Here is a 26357-nt window from a genome sequence, read left to right on the forward strand (position 1 = left end):
TGCCAGTTTAACAACATGCTGCTGTACTGTGTGCCAAAATTCAGTCTGGCGGGACCCAGATTTATCGTCCGTACTCGGCTGGACATGGATGGAATGCAGGTGATGTACCAAGCTGCATGAAGTATCAACTATGCCTGGAAGTCTGCTGCCTTCTATAATGCTTCCCATATTCTTTCTTTCTCTTTCTAACTGTGGCTTCCATAAGCATAATTTTCTAAAAGTGGGCTGTGGTGTTATTGGCTGAATTTTTTTTTGGAAATGTTTAAGAACCAGGTAAAACAACAGAATAACTGAGTAAATAAATGAGGATATTAGCACTGTTGCCTTACCAGTCCAATAACCTGGGTTCAAATGAGTGCTGATTGTGAGGAGTTTGCATGCTCTCCCCATATCTGTGTGGGCTTTCTCCTGGTGCTCTCTGGTTTCTCCTTTCATCCTAGATCTCTACAGTTTAGGGTGGTATTGAATGAATGTTCCTTGCCCATTCAGGATGGGTTCCTGCCTTGTTACCAGCCATGCCAAGATTACATGTAATTTCCTGTGGACCTCAAAGAAAGGGATACAAAGCTTGGAAAGAAAAAGACACCCCAACAAAAAAAGTCGAAATATTACAGAAGAAAGGCCAAAATGAAAGCTTCCTTAACTACAAGATGCCACTTTCCAGGTTGCAGGGCGAGAATACAATTGGCACACAATTACATCAGGAAGGTTTGGAGAGGAACTTGACTGAGGAACACTCTGCTAATTGTTTCTCTTTTATTTTTGATACCGTTCTCTTCAGGTCAAAGAGCTGAAGGATGCACAGTTTCCCCATTCATTCCTTGTCTCTGGAAAACTGCGAACTCTGGAACTGCAAGCCAGGTAAGCATCAATCACACTGCGTGGAATTAGTTCTGCGGTAAGCATCTAGACATTTGTTTTGGTGACTCTTGTAAAAGCACTGACTGGGTATCCTACCTCCTCTTACTTCATGATCCCCTAAGAGCTTCATCCTGCTTCAACAGCATTCTTGTAATTCTGTTTCTCATTTTGACCCCTGCATGCACACTTTAAGTCCACTTTCATAGGATCACTTACAGCATGGCCCCCTATATTCGATCATTACAAAAGCCGATTATATCGTAAAAATACATATTAAACATACATAGGGACTCGGAGGAGAAATGAACCCAAACAAAGTCTACCTTTATACTCCCTAATGAAAATCCAAATACCTCTTCCTAACTTTTTTTTAGAAGTTCTTTCTTCACCCAGCTCCTGTACTCCATTTAAACCACTCAGACCTTAGACCCCGTCTCGCTGGTGCTGTCTGGTAGTGTCACTTCCTGGTAGGTTCAAATAGTGCAGTACTCCCATGTGACCATGCCACCAAATCTATATTCTTTCTCAACATGGCTGCTTCCAAGCAATTTCATCCAAACTGACCACACTATCAGGTTAGGCGTGGGTTGTATAGTGTTGAGTGTGCAGTGGTTCACCATGGTAGTACGCCACTATTACCAGAGCTGTAAGAGTTCTTGAGCTGTTTAGTTTGTGCTGCCAAATAGATGAGGCCCCGACTTAATTAGCACACTACATACACTTGGTGATGGTAGTAGAATTGATGGAAATGTCTTAGCACTGAGTTTAATATTTAGACAATGGCAGCATTTCTGATTGTAAGACAAGCTTTTCCTATCTCTTCAGGTCACAGGATGAGATGGAGGCCTGGATTAAGGTACTACTTTTTTTCTTCAGTGAAACCTCTGATCATATCTACTGTATCTATGAATTTGGATGAATAAAAGATTTATGTCTAAAGTGTACATGGAAATAGGCTGCAGTGACATCTAGAAGTATAGCTATGTCAAGCTGAACTACTAAAAAGGCACTCCAAAGGACTTGAATTAAGCACTGGGACTAAATAGGGAACAAATAAGAAAACTTCCACTTGGACTCCACTTGGTGGCACACACACTGTCGCATTCATCAAGTATGAGACTCTTCCTCCTGCATAGTGATGAGCAAAACGATTTATGAAAAATTGAATTTCCATTTCACTTCACAAAAATAATCCACGAAAAAAAACAATGGGTTTTGCTTCCAGTGAAATTAGTGATATTCACACAAGAAAGGCATTTAGTTCCTGTGTGGAAGCATTTAATTCAGCATACTTTTGCCTGTCATTTAGTATGTAGAAGTTTTGTTAAATTGTCGAACATATTGAGCTGCCAGACATTCTCTGATAGTACAACTCCTTACTTTGCCTATGCTAGCGATTGCAATCCTAAAGAGGCATCAGAGGCAGAAAAGAAACTTGAAGTCGAATGGTGCTTGGAGTGCTCATTTCTTCAACTTCTGTAGGAATCAAGAAACAGGAAAGTGTGGTTGTTTGGTAACAAGGATTGGGGAAGGAGGGTGGGCGGCTTTCTGTGTAGTGAGTTTTTCATTGTGGAGAAAACACAGTCAATGCACACAATGGTGTGTTTTAGTGCGTGGAAGATATGCATCATGTCACATTTAATAAACAATGCATTGTGTTCCACCATGGTGACGTGAGCAAGAATAAAAAATAGAATTGTTTTTACTGATGTGTGAAAGATTCTTGCATTATGCAGCTGCAGAAAGGAGCACAAGTAAACAGGGAAGTGTGAATGAGGCCTATTCTTTGTTTTCCATGCCAGAAAATTTTTAAACCCTCCAAAAACTATTTGTTGTAAGTTTCACAATTATAAAATCAGCTGCGCAGAGTATTTTAGTGTCAGTTTTGCAAAACTGTATGTAAATTGAAACTGTTTCGCTCATCACTGTGTACATCTCTGTACAGTTGCCCACCTATATCTAGCACCTTGCTCCCTCCTCTAATAGAGTTCTTGGAGTTTATAGAGTTCTGTGTTGTGGGCCTGCCATTTTTAATACATAACTGACATCCATCACAGTTCTTTACCTTGTTACTGAAACACAGAGGGACTGTGAATAACCTTCCCATCAGACTCTTAGAAATAACGCCACCATCTTATCTGAAAAGGCTCTGGGCCCCCTCTATTGTGGTGCTGCCTCCTTGGTTTCTTGCACTTGGTGGTGAGTCCCACTAAGATGACACAAAGCTTTGAGTTTCTTTGCATTACTTTGTGCTCTTGAATCATTTTAGAGACTCTGACTGCTGTAATTGGGCCTTTTTGAGGACTGTTTAGATCATGCCCATTAGGTTCTGGCACAACACCATCCATATTGGTTTCCTGAAGCAGTGCTGGATTAAAAAAGTAAATAACATGGCTAGAAATGCTGTTTGTTTGTTCCCGGGTCATAACTTCATCAGCATCTTATGAGCTTAAAGGCTATTAAAGGCTAATTGGGCCTTTTTGAGGACTGTTTAGATCATGCCCATTAGGTTCTGGCACAACACCATCCATATTGGTTTCCTGAAGCAGTGCTGGATTAAAAAAGTAAATAACATGGCTAGAAATGCTGTTTGTTTGTTCCCGGGTCATAACTTCATCAGCATCTTATGAGCTTTCTTCAAGTTGTCTTTTTTTAATGTGCAGGCTTGCCAACAGGCAATTGACCAGAATGAGAAGAAAACTGAAAGTTTCAAAGCAGCCGTCAGCAGCATGAGCGAAGACCAGCAGAGAGTCCCGGTATGAGAGGCATTATTCTTTGATATAAACCCACACTTATCCAGGCATAAGCCCTATATACCTTAAAGAGCCTTAAAGTAAAATACAAATGATCACCTCTGTACAGGAATTCCCTGGCGATGATAGAGATAGCTTTATGCTTGAAGGTGTTCCATTACTCCACTCTCAGTACTTTCTATCTCTTTCTCCTTGTTGCTTCTACATTTGATCCTTTAGAGAAACCTACAATGTTCAACTCTTCCCCCTTATTTCCATCTAGGTCAAAGGCCAAGAGCTAGGAAAGCGTGCCCCCCAGTGGGTCAGAGACAACCTGGTGTCCATGTGCATGCGCTGCAGAGAACCTTTCAACGCCATCATCAGGAGACGCCACCATTGCCGGGCCTGTGGATATGTGAGAGTGCCACCTGGTGGCAGTTTAATTATACATTTCCATGGAGGGATTCCTTGTTATGTTGGTTTCAGGATGGTTCAGCTGTCAGTGGTAGAGATGAGTACTTTCACTTGGATGCCTGTCAATAGGAAACTGTTGATGTAGTTAGAATGGTGGTGGTGTTAGCCAAGTACTGACCATCTGGCTAGTCAAACATTACAACTTACGAGACAACTGCAGGGCACCTTTGTAGGGGTCCTCTCATCTTCCTTCAGATAGCAGAGGTGGGAGGGTGATGAAAATGTCTTTATATGCCATAATATCATATTGCAATACAGTGGAACCTCAGTTTGCAAGTAACTTGGTTTACGAGTGTTTTGCAAGACGAGCTAAATTTTTTAATAAATTTTGACTTGATAAACGAGCGATGTCTTGCAATACGAGTAGCATGGATACACTTCGTCTGCTGAGTGTTATGTGATCACAACTGAGCTGATGGTTCTCTCTCTCGCTCTCTCTCTCTTCTCTCTCTCTCTCTCTCTCTCTCTCTCTCTCTGTCTCTCTCTCTCACTTCTCTTGAGGGCAATCGTCTCCTATTCTCCGTCTGAGTCTGCGTGCCTCACTCATATAGTCAACATCCGTACGAGCGTATACTGTTTACTACAGCATTGTGACTGTGCGCGTGCGCGCGCACGTGTTTGCTGTGAAGTGCGAGTCCCCGTCTTGCTCCCCAAAACATGAAGCTGAGTCTCAGTACTTTAATAACACCAGCTTTATTCAGCTTGAAACAGCAACAGCGCGGTTATTTATAGTAGCGGGATCTTTATAATATTCCTTGTATCACCCATCGACGGCAGGCGCTTATAGCATGTCCGCAATCTTTTTGGATGCGCTTATACGGCGAACTGCTACAGCGCTGGGAGACTGCGATTGGTTTGGGACACTCTTCCGCGTGTCGTCCCGTTGGGTGGAATCCCACAAGAGTTTAGAAACTCACTCACACCAGCCATGATTCTTTATAAAGGTAGAGTGCAGGTTAATTTGCTTTAAGTATTTTTACTTTATATTTTGTATTAATCATTTTTGGGTTGTGGAACGAATAATCTGAGTTTCCATTATTTATTATGGAGAAATTCACTTAGATATACGAGTGCTTTGGACTACGAGCACGTTTCCGGAACGAATTATGCTCGCAAACTGAGGTTCCACTGTATTCCATTATTATAGTCAGTTGCCTGTATGCACAAATTGAACCACTAGGCAAAGTTGGAGCAGCATATGAATTTGCATTGTACCAGTGAACTAAACTTCGGTAAGCGTTTTCCACCTGTGACATATGCTTATCTTAATATTACATTCCTGACCAGCTGCAGTGGTGTCAGATTCCAGCTATAGAATCACAACATAACGGTAACTGAAAATCAGCCTGATCGATCATGAGCCAGCTGAACTAGTAGCTGGAAATGCAAAAGAAAAGATGTTAACTTAAAAGCATGTGTTTACTGACGTTTCTGGCACAGCAAAAAAAAAAGATAAAATAATAAAACTAAAATAGTGGTGATCAGAGGCACAATTATGGCAGAGTGGTTAGTGCTGAAACTTCACAACCTCACCCAAGCTTCCAAAGCCAGCCATCATGTAAGTGGAGTCTGCATGTTCTCTCGTGCCCTTACCATACTCTGGTTTCCGACTTCATCCCAAAAGTAAACATGAGAGGTTAATTAGTGAATCTCGGATTGCTCGAGTTTCCTGCTGTCTAAGTCTAGTCTAGTCTAGTCTATTGAAGCCAACTGGTGTCCTGCCATGTTTGTTGATCAAGATCGACTTTCATTGGTTTGTTTTGTTTCTTGTCACTTACTGTTACTTGTAGATTCTTAACAAAACAGCTTTCATTTTTTAGTAGAGGAAGACAAGTTTTGCAAACATCCAAGCAAATACACATTTAGGAATCTTTTTTTCTATTAACTAATCTCGGTGCTAGGAGCAAGCTTCACCATTTCTTTATCATCCATCTCCTCGTGGCTCCACAGAGCATCACACATGCACTGTAACATGATTTCCACTCTCTCACAGATATCACACTTCTCTCATCAGGTGGTGTGCTGGAAATGCTCGGACTACAAAACCAGCCTTGAATATGATGAAATGCGGCTCAACAGAGTGTGCCTGGAGTGCTACACCCTCCTGGAAGGCCAAACTAAAAAGAAGGAGAAAGAAGAAAGAAGGAGGAGAGGGATCCTGGAGGTTCGAACCTCTCCATGTATTGAACTTTGTGTTTTAATCTGAGCAGGCTTTGCAGCAAAACAGTCATGTTGGGGACATTATGATCACATGCAGCTGTGAAGGTTGCTATTATCACATTGTGGAGTAATATTGTACTGACCCTGCACCTTATTGCACATCTCAAGAACCCCACGCAGGCCTCCTGAGGCATTACCATATGTTGTGGATGGTAGGCTCAAAATACTTATTTTTGTTGGGGGTGGTTCTCTCTGAGAATTTTCAGTTGCAAAATGGTTGTAATGCACAATGGGTCAGTGTCATAGTCTTACAGCCTTCTTGGGGTTGGTCAGATATGTGTTGAAGGCATTCCTAGTGTGACAAGTGTAGAGTGCACAGCAGCCACTCAACCCGACACAGACAGACAGAGGAGGCACTTATAAAAGTACAAATGTTTTTTTATTTTTCTTCACCTCATGAGAAACGCCTTCCCCGTTCCCCACAGGCACAACACAGTCCCACTAAGCACAAGCACCACACAATACTTTTCTTTCTCCTCCACTCCTCCTTTAGCAAGCTCCCAACTCTGGCTCACCGAGTAGTCTCTGTTGGCCCCTTATATAAGCCACCCAGAAGGGCTCCACACTGGCTCTGGAGCAGCTGCAGCGCCCCCTGGTGCCCCCAAGGATCCCAACAGGACTGTATTCAACTCCAAATGAAGTCTTGCAGGAGTCCAAAAATGAAGTCTTGCAGGAGTCCAAGGCACTGCTGCCACCCAGGGGGGCTGCCATCTAGCATTCCAGGGGAGATAATGCTCTGTCCACACTTGCTCCCCCATCATTCCAAGGAAGAGGCGTCCTGGCCGGGTAAGGGCTCTGGCCATCCATGACAATAGATTTGAGGTTGACAAGAAAAGTAGCTGTGGTTGGAATCTTTTGGCTTCCAGTACCATTTAAATGGCGCCTTTCATACTCTAGTGTATCTTGTACTTTATGCCTTATATGGTTATGTAGGAGAAGGGATGGTGGTAGGCCCAACACATATGTGTGACAACGTGGTTTTAAGTTGAGATGAGATTTATCAAGGAATTTGGTGTGGTATGTGGTGTATGTACAGTTTTGTAAATGTGATTTTTTGTATATATGTCGTTTTTGCCTTCCAAGCTAAAGCAAACTTTTAGTATGAAATCTAGTCAAGTGTCATGTTGTGTAGAGTGGCACTATTTTCCGTTTTATATAATTTATTTTGTGGACTTGACCAAAACACCTCAAATCCAACTCTGTGGTCAGATCCACTACTTCTGTCTGTCTGTAATCTATAGCTGCTGACTGGAAGTGATGGTTGACCACGCAATATGCTGCTGTAGGTGCTGTAGGTTTTCGGATGTTGCTCAAGATGCCTTTCCATGCTTCACGGTCCATGGCAACTGTTCCGGCCTGATTGAGGTCAAGGCATTGGCTCTTCAAGTCTTGCAGTACATGTTTGATCCAAGTTTTCTTGGGTGCAGTTCGTTGTTATCTTCATCAGGAGTCGATGTGGTGTGCAGTCTGGACCCAATCGGCAGACATGACCAAACTATCTTAGTTGCTGCTGCTGGATTGGCTCATCTACAGTCAGTTGTTGCGCACATGTTGTTTGGATGACTTTGTTTGGGATGTGATCGGAAATTGAGATGTGGAGAATCTGTCGTAGATATTGCATTTAAAATACCACAAGTTGGTTCAGGTCCGATTGATATAGTGTTCATGTTTCATAGAGCACAATCAGCAGGATGAGTGTGTGGAAGAGACGAATTTTGGTGCTTAGGGTGATGTTGATCTTCTTTCACAGACACCACTTTAGTGTGGGCAAATGCTGCAGTGGCTTGTCGAGTCTTACTGCAGATCTCTATGATTGATGATACTTTCTTCTCTTAGACCACTGACCCCAAGTACTTGAATTCCTGAACTTAAATCTGTACTCCCTCAAGGTGTACAATGGACTGCGACCCATATGTCACTAGAACCTTGATCTTGTCAGTATTGATTTTTAGGCTATATGAATGACCGGTATGGGTGACAGAGTAAAGAATATCAGTTGTGAATATGGTGCTATGATCAGTAAACATCAGGTCTGTCAGAAAGTAATCCTCATCATATTACTCTCCATGCCTACCCTTGAGTATCTTCCTCATGATTACATTGATGAATTTGATCCAATTTCAGTTCCCATACAGATTTTTTGCCTGGTTTGCCCAGTTTCCTGGTTCTGGTCATTTCAATAGAATGACCTCACTCCTCCTTTTGCAGCTGGCTTGGGACTGTCCTTGGTGGAGTTGAACCATCCTTGGTGGAGTTACCCATAACATCAGGCAATTAGACAGAGTGATAAAAAAACCTGGCAGTATAAAGAGCTACACTTTTAACTATATCTCTACTCTACTGTATATGTATAAAATCTTAAGCCTAAAAGTGCAATGATTTTGTGCAACAATTTCATGCCACGTTTTTATGGCACATTCTTTGTCATGCTTTAAATCGGGCTTATTTGAAAAACTACATATATATTTTTGGTATCACTCTTTTCAGACTTTATCAAACTTTAATGTGACGTTATTAGATTTTCAGATTCTTATTCCGCTTTTAAATTCTAAACTAAAAAATATCAAGAACTCACATCCCACAAGACGAGACTTTGTGCCAAGAGATTTAACCATGCCCGGGGGCGGAAATAAAAGACAAAGAGTAGAACAGTTGCTTTACAGGCCCTGTAAATGTCCGAAACGCCACACAAGTTGCTGATCTTGCAGTACGGCAGCAGCAGCAATCCAGCAGCTGATCGAGCAAAGAGGAGGTAAAAAAAAACTATTTGTTTCCCATTGATTCACCATTTAAGAGGGGGTTTTGGAGTAGCAAACGTGTCTCCTTGGGGTGCGTTCAGCCCCCTCTTCACAATGCAAGTGACAGAGACGCCAAGTGTCTGGTGTGTAGTGCAGGCCAGAGGGGCTGGCAAGCGAAGCTAGCATGGGGGAACCCCCTAGTTCAGCGGTTCTCAAACTGTGAGGCACGCCCCCCTTCAGGGGAGCGCTGAAGCTGTACAAGGGGAGCATCAAATAAATTAACAAGACATCAAAATTAATTATTTACATTTTTATTTCAAATTTAAATTTGCAAGCATATAATCACAACGAATGCATTATAACTAAAATTAAAATAAAACATTTCTAAGGCATAGATCTAATGACTAATGTCTGTTGCGAACATTCGGGTAAAAGTAGATCCGGTGATAATGTGGTGCGACTGCGGACGAAAATACGTTCGTCTCGCGCAGATTAACTTCATCGGTGAAGTGCTTTAATAACTGTTATAATGCCTTGTGTGGTTTTTGGTAGTAATTCTAATCCCAAAAACAAAGATTAAATTATTTATTCCTATTTAATTATTTTTTTATGTAAAGAAACGATTATGTTTACATTTTTTAAAATATCGTAAACGAGGACACCAATGAAGTCAATCTGCGCGAGATGAACGTATCTTCGTCCGACAAATATTATACCGCTGTTAGTTGTATCATGAAAATAACCCAATACGCAGTAAATTATTTAACTCAATTTGGCAATACTGGCTATGCTGCCAATGCGGTGCAGTCGCGCTGCATTATCACCTGATCTTCTGTTACCGACAGATAACCGATACCTCTTGAACTTTCTGGATTGAAAATACGTGACAATAAATGCAGTAGCAGCAGCGCTGCTCGTCATAGAAATAAACTTCAAATCGAAAAGTAGCTCAGAGTTTCTATCTCGGATATCAAACCAAACCTGGACAGGCTGTTTACTTTAAAGCAGGCACACATTAGTCATTAGATCTATGTCTTAGAAATGTTTTATTTTAAATTTAGTTATAATGCATTCGTTGTGCTTATATGCTTGCAAATTTAAAATTGAAATAAAAATGTAAAAAATTAATTTTGATGTCTTGTTCATTTATTCGGCACCCCCCTTGTATAGCTTCAGCGGGACGCGGCCCACAGTTTGAGAACCGCTGCATTACGATGATACATGGCAGAGAGAGAGCATGCCTTTCCAAGGCTCTTTTTAGATTGTCTCTATGTAGCTCCTGACAACCACACCTTTGTGGGCCCTCCAACAATGGAATAGCTCAGGCACAGCTCATCCCCCAGTTGCTTTGTTTAGGCAGTTTATGGCCTTCCTGCAGGGGATGACTCTAAGTCCAAATAGAGTTACATTTGCCAAGCTGGACTGATGTTCCATCCCCCCTGCCATAAATTTCACATCCTGGCTCCATGCTAAAGACTGGTGGGGGAGTTGGTTAGGTAAACATCAAAGCATTGCTGTTTTAATTAATAAAGCAAAACACGCCTCTTAAATCACAAGCTATGGTTTGTCTAGCTTACAAATAAAGGCATACAAAATGTTTATCAACTTATATGCTAGATATCACTCCATCACAGCAAGGTTTTATACAAGAGGCTCTGAGAGTAGTGTCCTACTATCTTAAATAATTTCTGGGTGATGACATCATAACATGTCACTTCTGAAGTCACAATAGCAGTAGCGATGGCAATGTATTACTAGTAACAATAAGGTATCTAAGCTATGAAATTGCTGTGCAATAAATAAACAGCCCAAAAAATTACAAATACAGACACAAAAATAATAACTACCAAGAACTAAACATTACACATGTCACCTGTAGCTTTAGTTGTTCCTTTTTCTCAGGGAGCCTGGCTGCTCTGGACTGAATGGTGGCTCTGTGTTCACACTTGTGGACAACTGCAGTGATTTTTAGCAGCTTGCTGTCACCAGCTGAGTACACTTTGTGACTAAGCAAGCCTTTCATGTTTAAAGGGTGTAGTGAGAAGTCAAGAAAATGACACCTTTTATTGGCTAACTGAAAAGATTACAATATGCAGGCTTTTGAGCCAACTCAGGTCACTTCTTCAGGCGAGATGTAATCAGTGTAATCATAATCATGCAATCATTTACATCTTGCTTGAAGAAGGGGCCTGAGTTGGCTCGAAAGCCTGCATATTGTAATCTTTTCAGTTAGCCAATAAAAGGTGTCATTTTCTTGACTTCTCACTACAACTATAATGGCTAACATGGTACAACAACATAGTAATATGTTTAAAGGGGAACATTTTAGATGAATTTGAAACATCAAATTACAATTAGATAAGCCTTCAATACCTATAATGGCAGCTCTTCACTTACGAATCAGCTAAAGATGTTTTAATATATTTTGTAGATTATATTAGATTATTTATTATTTATTGTTTCTACTTGCAAATAAAATTTTGCAACTCTGAATCTTCATCAGGACCGGGTGTAACGTTGAACAAATCTGAAAAGACAGCACAACCTGAACCTTCTTGTATAAAAAAAAAAATGCAATAAACATTAACATTTTTCACACTCATCTGTCCTGTGAATTTTTTAGTGTTAATTAATGTGACCGTGATACAGTTCCTGTTGAAGGATGATAGTTTGTGCAGCATACATACTAAATGAATTATAGCACATCGTCTGACATCCATTTCTGATCTGTGAAGCAGTAGTTTTAGCACAAATTGAACGCCTATAGAATTAGTTAATCAGCAAAATTATACTATTGTTAAAATTCTTGTTTACAATACTGTAAATTCAAGTGTTTGGTAAAATACATTAGAAACAATCTCTGTTCGAGTGCTCTGGAAATTAATTTAATAAATTAAAAAGTAAGAATTTCAAAATACCCTCACAGGAGTCTGAGGGGCTATCTTCATCTAGCCCAAGTTTGAAAACTGCTCTTGTCAAACGCATATCCCAACAAAGATATCCACAGGGGTCTTTATGGCTTTATTTGATGGCGTGATGTGGAAGATATGTTTTCATGTCCAGGTGAACAATGGCACAGTAGGACAAGGCTGGCCACCTGCAGCAATAAATGTATGGCAACTTCACACTGGTTATCTACATTCATGCTGTTTATCTTTCTCTTGGTTATAGAATCTTTTTAATTAAAATTATTTTATTTACAGCTTCTCATATTCCTTGGGTAGAACTTTTCCCTTTTAAGCTTTACTTTCCAGGTGTACAATCCATCATGTTCAGTTGTTGTACTAATTTTGTCTTATCTGTTTTTTTTTTAATGTATCAAAGAAAATAAAAGGTGATACATTTGAAAGAGCAAAAAAAAAAAGAAACTGAGCTTTTAGATGAAATCACAGCACAGACCATTGGAGAAATCATTCTGCTATCACTTGGGTCATAAAGACTGAAGTCTCTTTTTGGTTTAGGATGGTTGATTAGAATGATGAAAGGTGTCGTGTAAACCACTTTGCTCACTGCATGTCTCTTAGAAAGAAGCAGCCGAGATCTCTGGACAGAGCTTAATGTGCAGCTTCCTGCAGATGGTGGACAAGAATGGGAAGATCGGAGCCAAGAGCTGGTTTGCCATTTCCAAAGATGAGCCCATGATTCTCTACATGTACACTGCTCCACAGGTACTGAATGGCAGGGTTGATGCAAGTCTAGGGTGGGTATATTAATGTTAACTGCTTATCTCTAATATGTAAGCTAACCAATAAAACGCCTACCAAGAGTTTTTGCAGTCTCACTGTTTCCTGTGAAGAAGATGAGAGACTTGAACTGACACTGAGAAGTTACAAGACAAACCTGCTGACAGCTTTGAAGTACGAGAGGTTTCTCACAGTTTTGTCTCAGCCAGTAGCACAACTATCTTCACTGAGGCCCATTGGGGCTCAAAGTGACAGTGTGGTTCTTGCATCACAAGGCTTTATTATTAACATGCTTGCCAACATAACACAATAGAATAGAACGTTTAGTGATGTTATCATTCCCGCAACTCCAGAAAGCTTACCGTATATACTCGCATTTAAGTTCTCCCGTGGATAAGTCGGGGCATGATTTTACCGTATTATTTCCAGTATTTTATAATGACGATCATATAAGTCGAATGTGGAAAACTCACGCTATTGGTCCAAAAGATTGCGATGTGCTAACCACGGATCACACTACCTTTTTTTCTATGCATTGTGCCTACATGACCACACGGTAATACCCAAACTATTCCGAAGCGACATTTTCACTGTTTTGTGTTTTTTGTATCTCACACCCTCATACACCTTTATCGTGAAAGCATCCCTTATCTACCATGGAGTGTTTGATCAGAAGAAAATATGAAGCTGGATTTAAATTAAACGTCATTGAAGTGGTAAAAAAAATGTAAAATGCAAAAAAATAAAATTAAGTTTCGTATTTTTGAATGGGTATATAAGTCGGGGTCCGATTTTATGATTGATTTTTCGGGTTTCAAGATCCGACTTATATGCGAGTATATATAGTAATTATGACTATTGATCTTTTATATAGCTTATGTGCTTGATGTATCTCAATGATGGTGTTCATTTTTAAAATTTTACACGAGGAGGCCAAATTTATTTTTTTGCACTTGGACCTATCAAATTCTAGTTACACACCTGGCCTCAGTATTATATGGAGTTGAAGAAGTTTTTTCACGTTCTTTCATGGGGAAAATTTGAACATTCTTGTTGTTGGTAGATGCCAAAAAAGGCTCAGTATCACACCAGGACGGGCTCAATAGACTGAAGCGGTCTGGTCAAAGTCTCAGGGCCTTAGTATTTTGCAGTATCTTACATGAGAGGCATGGCAGTGACCTTTACTCAACTAGAAAGTTCTACCAGTTCTCCTCTTAGACAGTCGTGTGGAGATTTGCACAGGTAATGAGTCGGTAATCCTACCTTTGATCATTCACCCATTTGATTTTCAAAAGCAGTCTTATTCAAGGCAGGTGTTTAAGAAAAGATCAGTCCAGGAAACCTTCCATTAGCAGGGACAACCTTTTCCAGAAACAGTTTAGATAGATAGATAGATAGATAGATAGATAGATAGATAGATAGATAGATAGATAGATAGATAGATAGATAGATAGATAGATAGATAGATAGATAGATACTTTAATTCAATCATTCCTGAATAAAAGAAAACACTAGATAACATGTTTTTTAAAGGTTTTGCTTCCTATAAAAGTTTTGGTGAATATGACGGACAACTTAGTGCTGAACACAGATATGACTATATCATGCAGGAATTTAGAGAAACATGAAATGTAACTTTCATTTTTATTGATTTTAGTGTGTTTAACCACATATTATTCATGACACATTACATTAGTTCAATTAAGCTAAAAGCATGTTGCTGTTGATTTTTGTTTGTACTCAGCATCTGATTCCACTTGCCCTGATACTGCCTCTCCATTCTTGCAATGTCCTGTTGAAACCTTTCACCACGTTCATCACTGGCTCTACCAAGATTAGCTTGGAAGAAGTCCAAGTGTGGATTCAGTAAATGATTCTTTTGTGACATGTTGTACTTCATGGTTTTGTACGCTTGAATCATGTTGTCAAACAGCTGAATGTAGTTTGATGCTCCTCAACAACATCCTCGAATGCCTCTCATGAGATTTCATTGGCCCTTCTAGCAGATCTTTAAACTGCTTGTTATTGACAATGCGACTTATTTGTGCACCTGATCTTGGCATCACTTATTTGTCGAAACATCTGTCTCAAATATCAAAACCCTTCAGCTTCATCACCTTCAGAAAATTTTTCATCAGTCCAAGCTTTATGTGAAGAGGTATTCAAAATAGTCCCCGTTGGTTTGAGAAGTGGTTTTTATGTAACACTTTTCTACCCTGGAACCAAACTCTTACAGAGTGGCCAGTTCTTTTAATTGTGATGAGACTCTTTAGCATGACTGCCCCATTCACAAATTAAATAACAATAGGCTACTTGGTATATCTGTGCTGCCATTCTACTACTGTTAGATCATCACAGATGATCCAGTTTTAGTTGCTGTGTTGTAAATGTACACTTATAATATGGGAGGAAATCACAAAAATAGGCGATTGCAATACAATGGTACAACACGGTAAAGTTTAGTGGTGATTTAAGTGATTAGAAGGTCAAAATCCAAAAGATACACACAAAAGCATTCAGGAAGCAAAATCTTTATTGCAACCAGTGCCTCGAAAACACATGAAACATTCACATGGACATCACAACAGGTAGCTCACAAAGACTGGACCCTGGTCTGAATTCCTTATGGGATGCTGTGTGTGTGGAGTATGAATGTTTTCTGAACACATTTGCAGGTTTGCTCCTACAGTTTAAGGACATCATGTTAGACAGTGCAATTAACACATTTTCTGAGTTGCTGTCAAACAGTTGTTTGCCACCTCCTAGCTGTCTTAAAAAAATGCCATAAATTTTGATAGAACAGTTTTCTTTGAGTTCTAAACTGAGATATGGCACAATCCGGGTTTTGTAAGTTCTGGCCATTCTGTAAAACGTAAGAGTTAATTAGGTCTTCCCTGCATATCATGCAATGAAATTTGTAATATGTAGCAAATATAATCAATAATTAGTCCATCACTAGAGATGAGTGAACATCACTGAGTTTGCTTCACCATAAGTTTGATGAAAACCTGGAAATGCTGGGGAATTTTGAAATGGATTAAAGTCAGTGAGGAAGAAGAAACTAAACTAGATTTGATTGGATTTTAGTGTTCTTTTAAGTGTCCCTGAGGGTTAGGGAAGCATTTGCCAACTATGCTGGGTAATTTATTGTGGCCAGAAATGTGCCTTGAGCTATGAAGGAGCAGTGCTAACCTCTGCATGACCATACCTCCCTGAGATACAATTATACTTGGTGGCCACAGTTCTCTGTGTCCTTTATCTCTGTGCATCTCCATTGTTCCTATCACTACAACTAACTAACACCCACAGAGCCTGTTATGTAAGAAATCTGCACTATATACTTAGGCACTATATACAGGCTGTCCCTGTCACTACCTGATCTGCACTGCTGAATTCAGCAGTGAAAGCACAGCATGCAATGAATCTATACAGAAAAGCAAAGTATTCTCTTAATATTCTGGTTATGGTCAGCTAATATCCTCCTCAAATGAAAATATTGAAATCTGTGTATATACATGTGCAGTTCAGATTGGGCCATACTGTAAAGTGTAATGTTGAGTTAAATTTCATGCAGGGAGCAAATGTGGCCTGGGTAGCAATTGGGTAGTGACATCAGGAGCGCATGTATATGCTGTCAATTATTCAAATGTGTGAGAAGTAAATCGAGCAGCAGCGTAACATGTGAAGTGGAGTACACTTACAGTACGCAGGTCAGAAAGCTGGCATAAGCTCTAAGCATGTGCAACGCAAATTAGGCAGGCAGCACAGATTGGGTAGTGACGTCCCTAACCAGCATTTGCAACTTTAGCTAGATAAAGTTTTGAAAGTCCCTTAAGTCTTACTGTCTACCACACTACTTGGTAGCTTATTCCAAGTGTCTATGGTTCTCTGTGTAAAGAAAAACTTCCTAATGTTTGTGTGAAATTTACCCTTAACGAGTTTCCAACTGTGTCCCCGTGTTCTTGATGAGCTCATTTTAAAATAGAAGTCTTCATCCACTGTACCATTTCCTTCATAATTTTAAACACTTCAATCATGTTCCCTCTTAATCTGATTTTGCTTAAACTGCAAAGGCTCACCTTTTTTAATCTTTCCTTCTAATTCATCCCCTTTAGCCCTGGAATCAGCCTAGTCGCTCTTCTCTGGACATTTTCTAGAGCTGCTATGTCCTTTTCTTTTAGCCTGGAGACCAAATCTGCACACAATACTCCAGATGAGGCCTCACCAGTGTGTTGCAAAGGTTGAGAATAACCTCCTTGGACTTGTACTCCACATATCAGGACACTATATAATCTAACATTCTGTTAGCCTTTTTAATGGTTTCTGAACACTGTCTGGCAGTTGACAGTGATGAGTACACTACGACTCTTAAATCCTTCTCATAAGGTGTACTCTCGATTTTCAGATGTTGAATTGTGTATTCAAACTAATATTTTTACTTCCTATGTGTAATACCTTACATTTACTAACATTAAACTTTATCTGCCACAAATCTGCCCAAGCCTGTATGCTGTCTAAGTCCCACTGTAATGATTTAACAGATTGCAGATTATATGCCAATCCACCTATCTTGGTATCATCTGCAAACGTTACCAGCTTCTTACGTATAATATTCCTATCCAAATCATTTATTTTTATTAAAAATAGCAGCGGCCCTAGCATTGACCCCTGTGGACACCACTCTTAACATCAGCCAATTCTGATTAGGTTCCTCACACCATCACCCTCTGCTTCCTGTGTCTGAGCCAATTCTACACCCATTTACACACCACACCTTGAACTCCCACTTCTTTTAATCTAATGCCCAGCCTCTCATGTGGCACCTTATCAAATGCTTTCTGAAAGTCAAGTTAAATAATATCATAAGCTCCACTTTGATCGTATCCGTTTGTTAGTTCCTCATAGAATTCCAGCATGCTAGTAAAACATGACCTAACTCTTCTGAACCCATGCTGACTGTTCAGAATAACTCCTGTCCTTGCCATGTGCTGCTCAATCTTATCCTTCATAATTCCTTCCATTAATTTTCCTGTGATACACGATAAGGTTACTGGCCTATAGTTGCTTGGATATGCCCGGCCACCTTTTTTATATAACAAGATAATATTTGCCATTTTCCAGTCCTTTGGAATCTCTCCAGTGCACAGTGACTTCCTAAAATTTGTGTCAAGGGTTTATGTATGTACTCACTAGCCTCCTTAAGAACTCGAGGGTAAATATTATCTGGGCCTGGTGATTTGTTTGATTTCAGCCTTTTTATAATCGGAGCAGCACTTCTCCCTCTACGATTTCTAAATCACTTAGTAACTCCTTAGTAGTTCCGTTTACCTATGGTGGGTTATTCACTTCCTCACTTGTGGAGAGGTCATAAAAATGCGAGTTTAGAGCCTCTACTATTTCATTGTCTGTATCTTTTAATTTCCCTTTACAATTCTTGATGCACTTCACCTCCTACTTGACTGTTTTTTTTTTTGCTACTAAAATACTGAAAGAATCATCTGCTTTATTCCTCTCCAATTGTCTTTTATATCCTTAATATCCTTCTTAATGGTTGCCCTCATGTTCTCATATGCCCTACTATTCACTTTGGAGTTATTAGTTTTATACGCCTAATACAGCTGTTTTTTTCTTTGCAGCTTCTTTTTTTTAACTCTTTATTAACCCACTGCTGAGTTTTTAAAAATGTCCTATTAATTCCAAATTTATTTATGTACCTGTCCTTCAATACGTGTAAAACATTTTAAACCTGTTCCACTGCTCCTCGACTGACTGTGCACTTAAAAACATATCCCAGTCTGTCCTCCTTGATCTGTTCAAATCTTACCCGACCAAAGTCAGACTTAACAATTTTAGTCTTTGGATCTGCACTCTTAAAAAAACACTGACCATTGTTTTATATTCTGTTCACTTGACCCTAGTGGTTCAATCACTTCTATACCCTCAATTCTGTCCTGATTATCACAAAATACTAAATCCAGACAGGCTTCACCCTGTGTTGGTGTTTTAACGTACCGTGTTTGTGACAGTGACAGGGCCAGCCTGAGGACCTCACTAAACCATCATTGTGCTTTCTATAAAGTGCAGAGACTAAATCAATGAGAGTCCAAAGGCTAAGAGGAAGCACAAACAGTCCACTGCTATCTCTCAATGAGAAAATAAAAATCTTAGATCTTTACAAAAGTGGCGTGTCGCTTGCTGAAGTGGACCGTGAGGTCAGTAAGAACGAATCGAGCATTCACACAATGATGCAGAGAGAAGCTGAAACTTGTGCAAGTAAGTAAGCAATCTAGAGATGATTTAAAGTGTACAGGAGTATTTGAAAATAACCAAAAACTAATTGCGGTTGAACTTTACTAAATTAAGATTTTGGTATCCACATGTGGTCCTGGAACTAATCCTTCATGGATACCAAGGGACAACTTTATTTTCATATTTCACATCTGGATTTAGCTTGCATTTAGATGTTTTTTAGCTTTTAAGATTCAATAGAAGCTTTTAAAATGTAAACATCCAGAAACAAATTAGGAAAGCAAAACACAGCCAACCCAAGAAACTTGCTGGAATAATTTGGCTACAGAGAGATAGTGCAGAGAAGCTTTTATAAAATCAGATGATATTTTGGGCTATTTCAATTGTTGAATAAAATTAAAGGAGCATCTTACGCACAATGCTGCTCATGCGTTCATGGCCAGTCTCTCTGTCACATCTAAAGGTGTGTTGCTGGATGTCGCTAAGCCAACTAGGATGAGCTGGAGAGCCAAGACGTGAGCCACAGACAAGAAACCCACCCTCAATCCAGCGGTACGCGAGACTCTTTTTATGACAACATTGCAGTTTTTTGTGTCTTGTTAGTCTCTGTTGACACCATCCGTAGACTCCATATTCAGCCTCAAGCAACAAATCAAAAATTCCTAATCCCAGATATCTCTTCAGTCAGCCCCAATTTTGTCTTCCATTTTGTGAGGCCTTCTGATAGTTGATAGTGATGAGTCCACTACGACTCTTAAATCCTTGTCATAAGGTGTACTCCAAAGGTTTTTCAATAATCATCAAAAGACAAGATGGAGAGAGAGAGGTTAGGAACACACGTTGATACAGCGCATAGCCGAACCCACCACACAACAAACCAACTCAGGATCCTAGATTAGGACCCGAGTGCAGCCATACAACGGGTGACACCTCAGCACCACACTAGTTCACATGGAGTGGAACCAGTGTGAGGTTTTTTTATGGAGTGCCAATTCTGACACCAAACCCCAGGTTTTTCCCTGCAGGGTGGAGGGCCTACACGCAGGGCTGGGTGCAGATTAACGTCATACCCAGGACAAAAGACAAGCTTAGTGTTATTTTTCTCTATTGTTTGAGATATGTGTTTGGGCTAGAATTAGACTGTGAGATAAAAGAATCTCATTTTCAACAAGCATGTGTACTTACAAAACCACAGTGAAATGCTACAGTAAGAAAGGTGTAGGGATACTTAGGAAAACAGTAAGTAACACCAGCAAACTCCGATTGTACTTCAGTGGATGCCTCTACACCAGGGGTGGGCAAAGTCATTCCTGGAGGGCCGCAGTGGCTGCAGGTTTTTGTTCCAACCTAGTTACTTAATCAGAAGCACTTATTGCTCAAGTAACACTTCTCCATTTTAGTTGTCTCACTCATTAAGATTTTGAACCCTTATTGCCTATTTTTGTCTTAAACAGCTGTAGCCTTGGTTTTTAATAATTAAGTGACAACAGAAACTAGCATTTCCCCATTTTACTTGTTTCCATTTACACCTGAGTGTATATTTAATGTGCACTCTTTGGTTTAATTAAATACTTAGAAGGAAAGTGAAGAGAGAAAAGTAAAGGGCTGAGAATTACTCTTCAGTTTTAGACTTCAAATAATTTGGACAATATCCTTAGAAAGGAAAAAAAATCTAGTATATGAGAATGACCTGACATGGCAGATTTAAAGCATTAACAAGTCATGAAATTAAATTATTGGCAAGGATTATTTTCTAATTAAGCAACTGGGTTGGAACAAAACCCTGCAGCCACTGCGGCCCTCCAGGACTGAGTTTGCCCACCCCTGCTCTACACCACTACGCCTTTAGGGCAGTCATGCACTTTGTGATTTTTCTCACATATTTTGACATCAGGATATCAGGTGCTCTCTGACTCTTTTAACAAAACAGTGTATGCCTGTTTCTGATTACCTACCATTACAAATAAGTGTTTATATGGGCAGACATAAAATGTGAACAATTTTGTGCAGCAGGCTACTGAGACCATTAGGTGAGCCATGCAATTTGAAATTGTGAAGAATGAATTCAGTGCAATTAGAACTTTGTCAGGTAGCAATTATGGATGAATCCAAAGGGAAAGTTAAAAAAAAAAAAAGTACAAATATTATGCTGATTAGTCAAACAGGGATTAGTAGCTGCTGGGCAGTGTTCTTCTATATATCTGTTTCCACCGCATTATAATGTTTTTCCAAAGTCATATCATACCATGGAAAGGTTCTCTTGCCACAGATTGACCAATTTGTGCTCCTTCCCATGCTTCCATGTATGTCTCTCAGCCTTTATAAAAGCCTAGACACAGAGTCACCTTCTGATTGGTCAAAGAGCACTGAAGCACAGAATCAGCTAGCGTGACCTCTCACATCTGATGAGCCCACGTCTACATGAAGGAAAAACCATCAGGGGCCAGGAAGCAACTCAGATCAAGCCCAAACGGATCTTATACCTCAATCCTCAATGACTTTTGAAAAACAAAATGGAATCACATATTATACATCCACATATAGAGTTTCAGCTTTCATTCATAGACAGAGGTTAATGAAAAGACATTTGAAAACTACTGGGAATAACAAGATGATTTTTTTTTTTTAATATAAAATCATATTTGTATTGTTTTATGATGTTTTGCTGAGGAGCACTTTTTGACCTGCAGTTCCCAGTTGTGTAGCTTGAGTTCGTGTCACTCGGGTACGGGTGGTGCTTCAATTTGCCGCCCTCCAACATGTCTGAATATGTTAACCTATTTAAATAAAAAATTAAAATGACGTATAGAGAAAAATGAAGATAGATTTTACATAGATTTATTCATATATAGAGAAACAGCAATAATCTTTCACATACAATTTATTTATAAGCATCAACTAGACAAGAATATAATATAGAAGCACTAATAAGCCATGTTCTAGTTATTAGTTTAATATAATTATGCTACGAGAACCAGAACCAGTGTAGTGTACAAGTGATAGGTGGGGATGTTTTCTGCGCAGAGCAAGAACGCATTCACATTGATAATGAAGCGAAATTATAAATTGTAAATAAGTTGTTTATCTTTCTAGAAATTATTATCTGTGTAATGTTTAAGTTTATTTTTGTTCTTGCCTCATAAATTTCAACTGCTGTGTCTGATGCCGTCACAGAAGAACAGTCTGAAAATTATTTTTGAAACATTTGTGGATAAAAATCAGAGAATTTTACTTATTTCATTCATGTGTGATATTTGTTTTGCTGCTTACACACAAATTGTACTGAGCCTTTTGACCAATAATGCCAACCCCAAAAAATGTGCCACCTGGGCCAGACCGCCCCCTCTGCCTGCCCCCAGTTTCAGCTTCATATAGAGTACTTCTGAACCATTGATGACACATGCATTTATCAGGGTGCTATATCAATCTACTCTTCGTGGTTTTAGGGTTGTGGTGGACCACAGTCCATGCTGGCAGCACTGGGCACAAGGCCAGAACCAGTCTTGTTCAGGGTGTAGGTTTTAAAGGGCAAGAACTCATCTCACCAGCATGAGGTGCATCCCTGAACGAGGTGCTTATTCATTGCAGAGCCCAGCTGCACGCACACACCAACACTCATACCATCTAGAATGTATGGACTGGGAGGAAATCAGGTAGGTTCAGAAATGGATGGATGGATCACTTTTTATGCATAGCATTCCTCCATAATTTTTTAGCACATTGTAAAGGGTGGTCTTTAACATAACGTCTTATATGGTCATTACATCATCTGCATGCATAACTACAGTACATACATGAAATATCTAAGCAGAAACTTAAACAATGAAAGATTGAAGGCCAACATGTCTTGAAATAATACAGCTGGACTTATCTCTGAAGACTGCAACACAATGTCCATAAAGTTCAGGGGGTTCATGTGACTTGTGAAAAGCTGCAGGCTCCTTATTGTTGAAGGTGTGGACTTAGCTTATTATGGTCAAAAACAGAAGACTGCCCAACTGAATGGTGGGTATGTTAAAGCTGACATTTGTGTGACTTTCAAGAAAGCTGACGGCCCCAAAGAGCTCCAGCCCATGATGGTAAAGGAAGAGAAACTGACCAATCCCCCGGTTCCATTGCAATAAATATGGCTTTAAAAATTGCAGTCAAAATGGCAAACTCTACAAAATGCCAGATGCCATTGAACAACTTTAAATTTTAATTAGTTAGATGGCCCCACTGCACCAAGACTCTTGACTTAACTCTATTAGAGCCTGTGCGGATTATGTACATTTTCCAAAGGTATGCCAGTTAAGTTATCTGGCACCTCTAAATCAATGTGGTATGAGTAGGTGGGTGTCTTAAAGAGTGTACTCCACAATGGGATGGACCCATATCTGCCCTGAGCTCGATACCGACAGGATAGGTTGTGGCTCCCTGCTACAATGTAATGTAATGAAGAAGTGGGCTCAGAGGATGAATAGATTGACATTTGAAATGTCTATGAATTCAAAATTTTAGATTGCTGATCAGATTACACTGGAAAGATTTAGGGTAGACAACATAAAATAACACAAAGGCAAAAGTTGAAACCTGAAATTCAAATATGAACCTTCTAGAATGTTTCTGGCTGTCACCCACAATCCTTTCCATCTTCTGGTACTGCCACATGACAGAGCAGAAACCTCTTGATGTATTGTTTCTTTTATTCGCCTTCTCGTCTTTTTACTATTGCAGGATGTGAGAGCCCAGAGCACCATCCCTTTGCTTGGATATGAAGTGAAGGAGCTTTTACCTGGGGAAAACTCCTGCAGTTTCCAGTTAGTGCAGTCAACACAGGTCCTCACCTTTGTGGCTGAAAGTGAAGAGCACAGAGAACTGTGGGTGAAGACAATCCACCAGGTGGCGCATGGCCAAGGACTCTGGCCTCTGGATGACTAAACTAGACGCAGCTCAGGCAAAATAATCTCTGCTTCTTGCCTTGTCTGTTAACACCAGGGATCACATTTAGAAGACCAGAATTTGAGGAAAATCCTTAAAGTGAATTAGCCAAATAGTCCGATGTTAATTTGCCTGAGCACTTATCGCTACTTCTATATACCTTGGAGCACTTGGGTCAGTGTCCAAACTGGGGCTGAACTGCAAAGGTTTGATTAGCATTCTGTGAGTGTGGCATTGACGCATGAGCCCTGAACGGAGTGCACCATTTAGGAGGTGTTCCTGCCTTGTGGTGCATCTCTGCCTCTGGGTACAAGCAGTATGGGGGGGTATGGATGATAGATGGATGGAGGAAATCATGGGAAGGGTACATTATGTGTAAAAACAAATTTTTAAACTAGAAAACAGCACATTAAAACAACTGCAGCATTGTTGGGACGTCAAATGCAAAGGCTCCTCTAATAAGATGTCATAAGTCTTGGTTGAACTGACAATCTGAAAGTGTTAGAACCGCTAGTATGGAATCCATTTTAGGAAATCCTCCTGCCTCCGTCAAAACTCCTCAGGCAAAAACATTTGTGCCATAGATCAGTTTGTGTTTTTGTCAAACAGGTAATTAACTGAATAATGGGAATGCTGGGTATAAATACGAGGGACGTTCAAAAAGTTTCTGCACTTTTTTTTTAACTCTATTTATTGAGAATTTCAAAAACAAATGACATCGCTTTTCTACATACAGTAGTCACCTTTGCTTGTGATGCAATTTTCCCAGCGTCGTACCAACTTTTTAACGCCCAATTACAACTCCTCCCGCCTTCACCGTTACCAACGAAAATATAAAAATGCAGAAAATTTATGAACATCTCATGTATAATTTCACCCCGTGGCAGATTCTGAAAAAACTGGTAGTTTCAGACAGTTTTGAATGTTAGCTTCGATTAGTAATCTTGTACCGTTACAAACTTTCGGAGGCTTTGGATCATAAGCCCTAGTGAATGTTGTGCTGTGGGATGCAGCACTATAGTATTATTATTATTGTTATTATATTACTATGATTTTCATTTGCTTGTGTGTTTTTCATAAGATATATGTTCAAGCTCCTATTCATTTTTTTGTAATTTGTTTTTTAATTTTACTAATCTGGCTTTACCCCAAAAGACATAGCCAGACAATAAAGTTTTTAGACTGAATTGTGTTTTACTTTAACTTAGTACAAAAAGCAATAGCATTTACAGGCTGCACATTTATACAGTCCATGCATTGAACTGAATGTTTTTAATTTTCATGCTATTGTTGGATTGTGTAGGTTGCTAAGATCAGACATTGTTAGCATGCAAAAATAATAACAAACAATCTAATCAGACAGTTTTCTAATGTTTGTAGGTCTGTATCTTTAAAACAATGCCACCCCAGGAAAACACCTACTTCACCTAAATGGCAGAGCCAGTCCTGATCAGCGTGTATGCAGAAGTCTTTTACGTAACATTCTCTTACATTTTCAAAACTGGCCATGTTGTGCCAAGCAGGGTTGCCAGATCCTGAAAATATTTCCAGCCCAATGACAGCTGAACGCCCACCTAATGATTCTGTGGACCGGAACAATGAATGACGCTGTTGACGACCCGGTAGAGGGTTTTGCTGCTGTTGACATCTTTCTTCCTCGAAGTTGGGGTTCGGGGGGCTTGGGGGGTCCCCCGGTCCCCCCTTTGGAATTTTGCCATTTGGTCGACCTCACATAACTTTTAAAAAATACCCCAAAAAACGCACACACTGGCAAGTCAAAAGTTTAGCCAACACAACGCTTTCAAAAACCGCACATCTTGCAACTTGAGCCAAAGACGCACAAAGAGAGCACAAAACACAGCACTGTCGGAAAGCTGTGCTGATATAACAGATGCTTTAAATGTCAAAGAAGTAAACACTTTAAATCATTTATGATTTATAAAAAGCAGATTAAAAAAATTCAGATTCCAGATAATGTTATACTTGTATAGTGTTTACTTTACGTATTGAAATACAGGAAACAGGAGATAAATGTCCTAAACTGCGCACGTACTGCTTCACTTTTAAATAACAGTTAAAAGAAAATGAATGATGCTTTAAAAGACAAAGACCTAAACACCATTGTTTCACACTTTAAATCATTAATGATTTGCAAAATGCAGATTATAAAAATGCAGACTACAAATAACATGATATAATCAAAATCACAATAGGCGTAATGAAACTGCAATGTGCAGGAGTTTCAAAGAATAAAATGTCTAAAGGGGATGAACACCATTGGCTGTTAAAACGTATCTGCGCCCATGGAAATGAAGACTAACAGATGTGTATCTTCTATCTTAAGCCCTTTTAATGTTGTCTGCGTTAAACTTGCGCACAACCAATGCTTTATTATCATGATTCTCTTTTTCTGCATCTTTCTAGCTCAGTTTAACCAATCCACTAGATTTACTGGTGTGATCAGTTGCTATTTGCTGGAT

General features: G+C 39.7%; 1 protein-coding gene across 2 annotated transcripts in view; it reads left to right on the plus strand.

Annotated features, from left to right (window-relative positions):
- The window catches only part of LOC120525929 (FYVE, RhoGEF and PH domain-containing protein 2-like), a 94289-nt gene extending 69230 nt beyond the window's left edge, over positions 1 to 25059 (plus strand). The window contains exons 10-17 of one of the 2 annotated variants that reach the window (XM_039748627.1): positions 7 to 99; positions 782 to 861; positions 1687 to 1717; positions 3525 to 3617; positions 3877 to 4008; positions 6082 to 6231; positions 12550 to 12693; positions 23674 to 25059. In XM_039748627.1, the coding sequence (XP_039604561.1) occupies positions 7 to 99; positions 782 to 861; positions 1687 to 1717; positions 3525 to 3617; positions 3877 to 4008; positions 6082 to 6231; positions 12550 to 12693; positions 23674 to 23877 (927 nt within the window). In that variant the 3' untranslated portion in view covers positions 23878 to 25059. Of the gene's footprint in view, positions 1 to 6; positions 100 to 781; positions 862 to 1686; positions 1718 to 3524; positions 3618 to 3876; positions 4009 to 6081; positions 6440 to 12549; positions 12694 to 23673 lie in introns of those variants that run through there. The other variant, XR_005633044.1, reaches the window with a different exon arrangement.
- Positions 25060 to 26357: the final 1298 nt, after the last annotated feature.

The sequence above is a fragment of the Polypterus senegalus genome, chromosome 3 (assembly GCF_016835505.1).
Source record: "Polypterus senegalus isolate Bchr_013 chromosome 3, ASM1683550v1, whole genome shotgun sequence".
Taxonomy (NCBI): Eukaryota; Metazoa; Chordata; class Cladistia; order Polypteriformes; family Polypteridae; genus Polypterus; species Polypterus senegalus.